We start from the raw sequence: 11,232 nt of genomic DNA on the forward strand, positions 1-11,232 counted from the left end.
CCACCATCCTGCACTCCCTCCCCTCTGGTGCACACAGCCTTACCTGGACGGCTTCCTTTACCATCTTGACCACATCCTGAATCGACTGGGTGTTGTGTGTGTCGTCCTCGTAGAGCAGCCGCTGGTCACTCCACCGCACCAGCTCCGCCAGGCTCTGATGCACGCCTGAGATGACCGACGACACGGCTGAGCTGAGGGCAGAGGAGCAGCAACAAATCTTAGCCTCAATTTGGCCTGTCGCTGCTACACGGTAAAGTCACAAATTTGGCCCGTCAATTCTACAGGGTTAATCATCTTAATACCTGTAGCTTAAGACACACACGCCCAAGAGAAATTTTGTTCATTGTTAATAAAACTTTAAAAAATGGGGGAAAGGGAAAATCTATGAGAATTCTATTGGAGGCCTTTTGGTGTAACAGTAGACCCGCTATTGAACACAAGACAGCGCACCATGGAAAATCAAGCAAAATGGAGGTTACAGCAATGCACCCAAGCCTCAACTTGACCACATCCCCAAACCCATTTTACAATAGACCCACTTTTCAATGCAAGGCCGGTACCAAGGGAATGTAAGCAAAATGGATGTATTACTTTAACCCAAAGCAGCGGGAATCATGTTTCTTAATGGTCCCCCTAAACGAGAAAAATGAGAAAAAACCACCTCTCACACAAACCATTTCATAATATATAAGAAAGCATTTTTTATCAGATTATGTATCATCTATTTTGGGGGGTTAAATCATGGCACAAACTTGGCCCATCGCTGCTACACGGTAAAGCCATAAATTTGGCCCGTCGCTGCTACACGGTAAAGCCACAAATTTGGCCCGTCGCTGCTACACGGTAAAGCCACAAATTTGACCCATCGCTGGTACATGGTAAAGCCACAAATTTGACCCATCACTGCTACACGGTAAAGCAACAAATTTGACCCATCACTGCTACACGGTAAAGCCACAAATTTGGCCCATCGCTGCTACACGGTAAAGCCACAAATTTGGCCCATCGCTGCTACACAGTAAAGTCACAAATCTGGCCCATCGCTGCTACACGGTAAAGCCAAAAATTTGGCCCGTCACTGGTACCAGGTTAATGAGATTTATCAATTTATTGGTTTGGGACTCATGGGACTTTTTTTAGTGTGAGTGCAAAGAAGTCAGGTCAAGAGGGCATTATGAGGAAATCTTTTAAAACAAACACTCAATGAAGGGCCTACTGTACCATACTGAAGATATCAAAATTACAAGATTCTGGCGCAAAATAATCACATCCACCCAAATCATGGTATGCAGTCAAACTTAATGTACAGAAAAATGATCATTATTACATATAAAAATAGAAAGACATGGAGGCAGTGTGTTGAAGAGGATCTGGCAGCACTGGAAGATTGGAGATGTTGAAGCAAGGGACAGAAAGAGTTGTAAGGCCATCATCGGCCGTCTAACCTCACAAGAGATTATGGGAAAACTGGATGTTAACTCGGTAGCAGCGACAGGCCAAATTTGTGGCTTTACCGTGTAGCAGCGACAGGCCAAATTTGTGGCTTTACCGTGTAGCAGCGACGGGCCAAATTTGTGGCTTTACCGTGTAGCAGCGACGGGCCAAATTTGTGGCTTTACCGTGTAGCAGCGACAGGCCAAATTTGTGGCTTTACCGTGTAGCAGCGACAGGCCAAATTTGTGGCTTTACCGTGTAGCAGCGACAGGCCAAATTTGTGGCTTTACCGTGTAGCAGCGACAGGCCAAATTTGTGGCTTTACCATGTAGCAGCGACAGGCCAAATTTGTGGCTTTACCGTGTAGCAGCGACAGGCCAAATTTGTGGCTTTACCATGTAGCAGCGATGGGCCAAATTTGTGGCTTTACCGTGTAGCAGCGACAGGCCAAATTTGTGGCTTTACCGTGTAGCAGCGACAGGCCAAATTTGTGCCATGATTTTAACCCCCCAAAAATAGATGATACATAATCTGATCACAAATGCTTTGATATATATTATGAAATGGTTCGTGTGAGGGGTGATTTTTTCTCATCTTTCTCGCTTAGAGGGACCATTAAGAAACATGATCCCCGCTGCTACCAGGTTAAACAGATGAAGATGATTTACGAAGGGAGTGAAGGAAGCTGTTTAATTATCACTCTTGAATGCACATCAGTAAAGAAGGAACTGAGGTAAGGAACAAAGGAAAGAGAAAACAGATGAAGGAGAATGTAGAAGAGAGAAAGATGAAGGAGTTTAGAGAAGCAAAAAGAGGGAGGAAGGGAACATTGGCTTGGATGAATGTCGATAAAGAACACAAACCATCTTCTTTTTCCTCCTCCTCCTCCTCCTCCTCCTCCTCTTTCTTCATCTTCTCCTGCTTCCTCTTGTATGTCCCTCTTTCTCTCCTCCATGTCAGTTTCCTCTTCCCCCTCCTCCTCCCCTCTCTTCTTGACTATGTTCCTCTTCCTCTTTTCCTCTCTTCCTCTTCCTCCTCTTTCTTCTCCTGTCCCTCTCTCTCTCTCTCTCTCTCCTCCCCTTCCCTCAGTAGCAATTTCCTCTTCCTCCTTCTCCTATGTCCCTCTCTTTCTCTCCTCCCCTTCCTCCTCTTTCTCCTTCTCCTATGTCCCTCTCTCTCTCTCTCCTCCCCTTCCCTCTATAGCAATTTCCTCTTCCTCCTCTTTCCCCTTCTCCTATGTCCCTCTCTCTCTCTCTCCTCCCCTTCCCTCAGTAGCAATTTCCTCTTCCTCCTCTTTCCCCTTCTCCTATGTCCCTCTCTCTCTCTCTCCTCCCCTTCCCTCAGTACCATTTTCCTCTTCCTCCTCTTTCCCCTTCTCCTATGTCCCTCTCTCTCTCCTCCCCTTCCCTCTATAGCAATTTCCTCTTCCTCCTCTTTCCCCTTCTCCTATGTCCCCCTCTCTCTCTCTCCTCCCCTTCCCTCTATAGCATTTTCCTCTTCCTCCTCTTTCCCCTTCTCCTATGTCCCTCTATCTCTCTCCTCCTCTTCCCTCTATAGCAATTTCCTCTTCCTCCTCTTTCCCCTTCTCCTATGTCCCTCTCTCTCTTTCCTCCCCTTCCCTCAGTAGCAATTTCCTCTTCCTCCTCTTCCTCCTTCTCCTATGTCCCCCTCTCTCTCTCTCCTTCCCTCAGTAGCAATTTCCTCTTCCTCCTCTTCCTCCTTCTCCTATGTCCCCCTCTCTCTCTCTCCTCCCCTTCCCTCAGTAGCAATTTCCTCTTCCTCCTCTTTCCCCTTCTCCTATGTCCCTCTCTCTCTCCTCCCCTTCCCTCTATAGCAATTTCTTCTTCCTCCTCTTTCCCCTTCTCCTATGTCCCTCTATCTCTCTCCTCCTCTTCCCTCTATAGCAATTTCCTCTTCCTCCTCTTCCTCCTTCTCCTATGTCCCCCTCTCTCTCTCTCCTCCCCTTCCCTCAGTAGCAATTTCCTCTTCCTCCTCTTCCTCCTTCTCCTATGTCCCCCTCTCTCTTTCCTCCCCATCCCTCGTTACCATTTTCCTCCTTCTCCTCCCTCCCGAGTATGCCCCTCTTTCCCTTCACACCATGGCACTGTTCCTCCTCCTCTATAGTGAAACCAAATTGTCAAGTCCGTTTTGGCGTTGGCTCCTGCAGGTCCATTCCTCCCCTCTGCTCTGCCACACAGCCCCAACACCTATTTTATCCTCTCATATGTTACCTATAGCTTACATATGAGAGGAAGGGATAGGTGTTGGGGCTGTGTGGCAGAGTAGAGGGGAGGAAAGGACCCGTGGGAGCCAACGCCCAAACGAACTTGACAATTTGGTTTTACTATAGTAAGCACAAGTATCTCTTAGCTTTGTGGGAACGGCAAATCAAGAAGCACATCGTAGTCAGTGAAGAAATCAGAATCAAAAAGAAAACTGTCAAATTTAATCACGTGAAGCAGGAAATCAGGCAACAGTTTTACCAAACGGCCACACGCCCAAACCTTTGTGTCCTTAAGTCAATGGAGCTCAGAGAGGCATCGTCCCTAAAATGAAATACAAGACAAAGAAAAGTCAACGAGATTCCTCCATGAAGTGAGGCAATTAACTCATCTGTTTTGGCTCCATGGAAAAAACAAAGAAATATGAAGCGTGTTTTGGGGGGAGGTTATGGTGTCGTGAAGCTGTCAAATAAATATATAAACATTATACAAAGAGATTGTTAAGCGTCTTTGAAACTAGAACAGTCTCTCTTAAAATAAACCTTAACAAGCTTTTCTGGTAATGTTTCAATAATCTGAGTCTGGGTTCACAGAAAAACAATGTTGAAATAGTTGGAAAAAAAGTGATAACATGTCTTCAAAACATTATACAGAGAGATTGTTAAGCATCTTTGAAACTAGAACAAAGTCTCTTAAAATAAACCTTGACATGCTTTTCCGGTAATATTTCAATAATCTGAGTCTGGGTTCACAAAAAACAATGTTGAAATAGTTGGAAAAAAGTGATAACATGTCTTCAAAGAGAAAAAAACAAAAAGATTAAAAAAATGAAAGGAGAATATTGCATTAACACCAGACACGGAGGTGATAAACTACTCCTGAAGAAAGAGCAAAATGATTGATTGATTGATAGTTTATTGTTGCAAGTAAACAACAAAGGAGAAGGGTAGAGCATGCCATCCCAACCCCCAGGCAGGACAGAGTGTGATTATACAGTAAGGAAAGTCTCACCTGTTCTGGTTAGTGAATTTCGGCTTGAGTATGACCATTAGCGCGAACACCGCCTCCAGCACCGCCGTGGTCCAGCCGGGCAGCATGTAAAAGGTGGACTCCGTCACCACGTACTTGCTGAAATTAAGTGACCGCCACAGGGCCTCCACCTTGTCCTGCACGCTCTCGCCGCTCACCGCAGGCTCGCCTCCCGCGTTCTCCATCGCGCCTGTGGAGGGGCAGAGGGTTGGTGGGGGGTTCAGGGGCAGGGACGGACGAGGACTAAAAGACACACTAATACATACTGATACTTTGTGAACTTATAATTAGGAATAACTTTTTAATTTAGAGGAAGTTAACCCGTCTGCTGCGATTGGCACAGATTTGACCTTCGCTGGTAGCCATAGTCCCAGGTCTTTTTCTTCCTCTGCAATGGATAGTGGAGTATTTCCCATGTGGTATTTGGTATGCTGGATATCCCCTCCCAAGGTGCAGGACTTTACATTTTTCTTCATTGAATTATAGCAGCCACTTTTTGTTCCATTTCTGTAGCTTGGTGATGTCTTCTGGTAGGAAATCCGCAGTCAAGGGGTTCAAAGATACGCACAGTACTTCTAACTTCTACATTACACGTGTGCTTCAACTTGAAATTATGGAGTACAAAGTCTTCTTCTTTGTCTTGGCAGGCGCTTCGAGGGGAGTGGCTCGGGGTTTAATTAAGGGTCATATAAACATTTCGGCATCCAAACTTTCACACATTTCTCAAAGCTTGGATTTTAGGCATTTCCAAGGGTAGTTTTATGGCCCTGATGGTGATTTGATCCTTCTCCTGTGCCATGAACGTGAAAAACACTCATTACAACATTATTAATCTCCTCTTCGGCCCCACAACCCAAAGACTGGAGTTCGCTTGTTCGATCCAGTAAAGCTTTGTGTGTCGCGTCGGCTCAGGCGACGCGAACCACCACCTTCAACGGGAGGAAGAGTGACGCAGTGATCTTTAAGGCAGGTACTCTTAAACACTTCTGCCTCCCACATCAACTACTTCCAAAGGCCAAAAAGGAGATCAGCTGGGTTCTCATGAGTGCTTCTTCTAGGTTCATGGTACAGTAGAAGGTTCAAACTACCACCAGGGTCACAAAACTACCCCTGGAAACTTACCATTTTATGTTGACTACTTAACATAAGTAGGTTACATCATCCAGCTCGGAGCTACCCAGCCAGAAGAGGGAAGTGGAGTCGCTGGGACTAAGCTGCCGTGAGTGGCCTTGCCCAAATGAATAGACTTCTTTTTTGATAGGATACGGTCAGTTGTTGACTTACCAGGCGCGAACCAAGACTGCTCAGGTCCGTGCCGCTTCAGCACCTGGTTGCAAATCCACATGACCAATGGATGGACAAGCACCCTGCCTGGCACACTGGGCGGCGTAATCCCACAGTAGTTGTTGCAGTTTTTACGGTCCTCTTTCTCTTTCCAGGCAGGGAGGACTTGCCCCCTCTGCCAGTCAAGGGGAACGGTATACTAGGTTGTCATACGGAAGTCAAGACCGTGTGCAGCCCGCATGCATTCCCTCGGTGCCCTTGTTTAGTCATATCCGCAGGAAATGGTTATAAAAAAAAATAGTACGATCAGATTTTCAGAAATATGTAAAACTCCGGAGCGAGGCGGATGTTAGAATATTAAAGTACCCAAACACCACCACCACAACCTCTAACACCACCACCACCACCACCACAACCTCTAACACCACCACCACCACCACCACAACCTCTAACACCACCACCACCACCACCACCACAACCTCTAACACCACCACCACCACCACAACCTCTAACACCACCACCACCACCACCACAACCTCTAACACCACCACCACCACCACCACAACCTCTAACACCACCACCACCACCACAACCTCTAACACCACCACCACCACCACCACAACCTCTAACACCACCACCACCACCACAACCTCTAACACCACCACCACCACCACCACAACCACAAACACCACCACCACCACCACCACAACCTCTACCACCACCACCACCACAACAACGAACACCACCACCACCACCACCACAACCTCAAACACCACCACCACCACCACCACAACCTCTAACACCACCACCACCACCACAACCTCTAACACCACCACCACCACCACCACAACCTCTACCACCACCACCACCACCACAACCTCTACCACCACCACCACCACCACAACCTCTAACACCACCACCACCACCACCACAACCTCAAACACCACCACCACCACCACAACCTCTAACACCACCACCACCACCACAACCACTACCACCACCACCACCACAACCTCTACCACCACCACCACCACCACAACCTCAAACACCACCACCACCACCACAACCTCTAACACCACCACCACCACCACAACCTCAACAACCACCACCACCACCACAACCTCAAACACCACCACCACCACCACCACAACCTCTAACACCACCACCACCACCACCACAACCTCTAACACCACCACCACCACCACCACAACCTCTACCACCACCACCACCACCACAACCTCTAACACCACCACCACCACCACCACAACCTCTAACACCACCACCACCACCACAACCACAAACACCACCACCACCACCACCACAACCACAAACACCACCACCACCACCACCACCACCACAAACACCACCACCACCACCACAACCTCAAACACCACCACCACCACCACCACAACCTCAAACACCACCACCACCACCACCACAACCTCTAACACCACCACCACCACCACAACCTCTAACACCACCACCACCACCACAACCTCTAACACCACCACCACCACCACGACCTCTAACACCACCACCACCACCACAACCTCTAACACCACCACCACCACCACCACCACCACAACCACTAACACCACCACCACCACCACCACCACTACCACTACACTACCACCACCACACTTTCCACACGTGCCCCATTCCGATACTATCACCAGACATCACGTGTTCTAGAAGTGACCTTTTCATTTCTGCCTGAATCTTAAGCCAAATGAGATAATGGCAGTTCTTTTTCTGATTTCCTGTAGAGTAGAAAATAATGACTTAGGCGGTTTGTTAAGGAAGTGACAATATAAAACAAAACCAACAGCCCCATGGACGCCCGGGTTCGATTCCCGGGCGGAGTGGAAAAAATTGGGCGGCTTTTCCGATACCCTACGCCCCTGTCCACCCAGCAGTGAATGGGTACCAGGTATTAATCGGGGGTTGTGTCCCTTCTCCTATAATCCTTCCCCGTCTGTCTCTCTCCGGCATATGACCACAGATGTTGCGCCGACTAAACGAAACTTTCCAACTTTTCTCCCCCCCATGGACTCCAGCAGTGTTGCCAGACCCGCCTCACCTTGCCTCGGAGATTTGATGCCCCCGAGCTGGCGGCCGAACTTGTCCTTGAAGGAGATGGCCCGGGTCAGCAGCGCCCCCTTGCCCTGCTTCGGTGCGTCTGTGGGGGAGAGAGAGATTGATTGATTGATTGTTTATTGTTGCAAGTAAACAACAAAGGAGAAGGGAGGAGCATGCCATCCCAACCCCCATGCAGTATAGAGTGTGATTATACAACTAAGGATACATGTGTAAGAGAGGATTTATTCACTTATTCATATATTTATTTACGGATTCATTTATTTTTTCATTTATTTTTTGGAGTATAGCCGTAGTGCAGCAATTAGTGGTAATATGGGCGCCGAAAACTTAAATTTAGACTGCATGAGAGAGAGAGAGAGAGAGAGAGAGAGAGAGAGAGAGAGAGAGAGAGAGAGAGAGAGAGAGAGAGAGAGAGAGAAATGCCAACAGGGAAAAAAAAAAAAAAGCCTGCACGTTTAACAATACGGACTAAAATCTGCCTCTGGATAGAACGAATCACAAAACGTCGTCATCGCAGCCTCCAGCATATCATCATTAGCGGTTTTCCTTTCCTGTTATGAGCAAGAGCGAGGAGACCAGTGCCGTTACCGCTGCTCCAGGTGGCCCCAACGAGCGAATTAATGGACGGTGTAACGAGGTGGTTGGCACTGGTAATTATCGTGCGGCCGAGAGTATACATTATCGTACGGTTAACTGTATATATTATCGTAGGCCTAACCCCGCCGCCACCACCTGTGACTAAATAACAGTATCCCAGCGCCAGGTAGGCTAGTTAGAAACGCCACCTGGAGCCATGCTGAGAGGTGCCTGATTAAGAGAAAGGGTTGAGGTCTTAGGCTAATTCTGTCTTTCCTACACTTCCTTTCTTCCTTCTTTCCAACTTATTTTCTCCCTTCAGTTCTAATCGTTCATTATCTGGCTTTCTCTTCTTATTTATACGGCATTCAGTTCCTTCTTTCTCACTCCCTTTCTCCATCTTTTTCTTCCCTTTTTCATTGATCCGGTTTTCTTTCCCCCTATCATCTGGCGCAACTATACTTTCCCCTCCTCCTCAAACCACACGCCACAATCACGAAGTCCGGGGCGTGAAAATAAAGTGACTCGGGGAAAAGGGAGCAGCCGTGTGTCTGACGGGCGGGCGGGGCTGACTGACGCGGGAACGGGAAAACACGGTATGGAGGGAAATCTCAAGCGGGGGAGCATCACCTAACACGACTGACCAGCTGCCGGGTAATTGTGACGCGGGAAAACACGGTGGGGAGGGAAATCATAACACTTTCGCTTCTCACAACACCTATTTCTGAAGGCCAAAGAGGGGGTCAGGCGGGTTCTAATGAGTGTTTCTTCAGGTTCACGGTACAGAGGAAGGGTCAAACTACCACCAGGGTCATAAAACTACTCCTGGAAATGCCCACAACTCCTTCGAAAGCCTTGTCAAATAGATGTTCTTGGGCCACGAAATGTCTTGTAATACGACCCTAAGAGGTGTGGTATCACTTAACAAGAGTCCAGGAGCTGCCTTGTATAGACCAACTGGCCTCTTGCAGACTCCTTACGTTCTTATGTTCTTATGTTCTTATGACTGATCAGCTGCAGAGTAATTGTGGCGCGGGAAAACACGGCGAGGAGGGAAAATCTTAAGCCTCGAAGCATCACCTAAGACGACCATCTGTTAATGATACACACCTTGATGAGGGGAGTTACCTGGGGAGAATGATGGAGAGGGGAGGGGTTAGCAGGTGGTGTGAGACAGACAGACAGACATACAGAAAGACAGACAGACAGACAGACAGACAAGACAGATAGACAGACAGACAGACAGACAGAAAGACAGACAGACATATAGATAGATAGATGGATAGACAGACAGACAGGCAGATAGAGACAGACAGACAGACAGACAAGACAGATAGATAGATAGACAGACAGGCAGATAGACAGATAGACAGACAGACAAGACAGACAAGACAGACAGACAGACAGACTGACAGACAGATAGATAGACAGACAGGCAGATAGACATAGACAGACAGACAAGAGACAGACACACAGACAGACAGACAGACAGACAGACAGACAGATACAGACAGATAGACAGGGACACACAAGCAGACACAGACAGGCAGACAGAAAGACAGACAAGACAGACAGACAGGTACATATAGACAGACAAAGATAGACAGACAGGCAAACAGTAACAGACACAGACGGACAAAGGAAAGAAAAAGATAATAGGGACAGGCACAAACTAACACAGAAAGAGACAGACAAGACAAACGAACGCACAGACAAACAGACAGACAGACAGACAGACAGACAGACAGATTAATGAGGCTAAACAAACAACCAAATACCAAAGGAAATACGTCAAATAGGGACTTAAGGGATCCCCCAACAATCCCTTCTTAAATTCCTGATATCAAGAGTGTGGGTTGAACCTTTTCTGTACAGTTATTGAAGGATAAGATAAGGCTCGGTGCAGCGTTGCCAAAGTATCGTACTCATCGCAATCCATTTTCGTACTTCCTGACAGATAGCTCTAAGGAAGAAATATGAAAACCATCAACATTTATCTGTTTTAACGATAACTTTAATTTTCTGTCGTTATTTGTGTGGGTAAGACAGTCTTGGAGCCTAATCATGATAAATGCAATGTTCAGAGTACGACAATCTGGCAACGCTGGCTCGGTGATACACAAGAGTTGCCAAAGGTGTGAAAACTGTATATCGATCCTGTTTATGGTATGGGCTGACTATATTGTTTATGAAAACCATCAAAATTTAACTGTTTTAACGATCATTTTAATTTTCTGTCGTTATTTGTGTGGTTACGACATTCTTGGAGCCTAAAAATGATAATGCAATGCTCAGAGTACGACAATCTGGCAATCCGTTTATGGTATGGCCTGACTATATTGCTCTGTGGTTGTTAAGCGGTATGACGCACGAACGAACGGAATGTTATATAACGTTAAAAAAAAAAACGAAAAGGAATACAGAGCGAGAAAGAAAACTAGAACATAGAAGATGGCGCCACTATAAACACTTGCCTGCGCCGTGACGGGCTGGGGCCAACTACCATCCAGGCCCCTCAAGAGAGCGTACCGGTGCTATTGGCGTACACGTAAAATAAATAAAGAAAGAAAGATAGAAAGAAAGAAAG

The 11,232-nt window shown here is 47.1% G+C and overlaps 1 protein-coding gene across 15 annotated transcripts in view; it reads right to left on the reverse strand.

Annotated features, from left to right (window-relative positions):
* The window catches only part of LOC126981323 (rap guanine nucleotide exchange factor 1-like), a 123,095-nt gene that overhangs the window by 20,396 nt on the left and 91,467 nt on the right, over positions 1–11,232 (reverse strand). For 14 of the 15 annotated variants that reach the window (XM_050832314.1, XM_050832315.1, XM_050832316.1 and 11 more), the window contains 4 exons: positions 8,050–8,148; positions 4,668–4,875; positions 3,939–3,980; positions 44–191 (listed from right to left, as the gene is read on the reverse strand). In XM_050832314.1, coding sequence (XP_050688271.1) covers positions 44–191; positions 3,939–3,980; positions 4,668–4,875; positions 8,050–8,148 — 497 coding nt within the window. The remainder of the gene's footprint in view (positions 1–43; positions 192–3,938; positions 3,981–4,667; positions 4,876–8,049; positions 8,149–11,232) is intronic. The other variant, XM_050832306.1, reaches the window with a different exon arrangement.

The sequence above is a fragment of the Eriocheir sinensis genome, chromosome 47 (assembly GCF_024679095.1).
Source record: "Eriocheir sinensis breed Jianghai 21 chromosome 47, ASM2467909v1, whole genome shotgun sequence".
NCBI classification, from domain to species: domain Eukaryota; kingdom Metazoa; phylum Arthropoda; class Malacostraca; order Decapoda; family Varunidae; genus Eriocheir; species Eriocheir sinensis.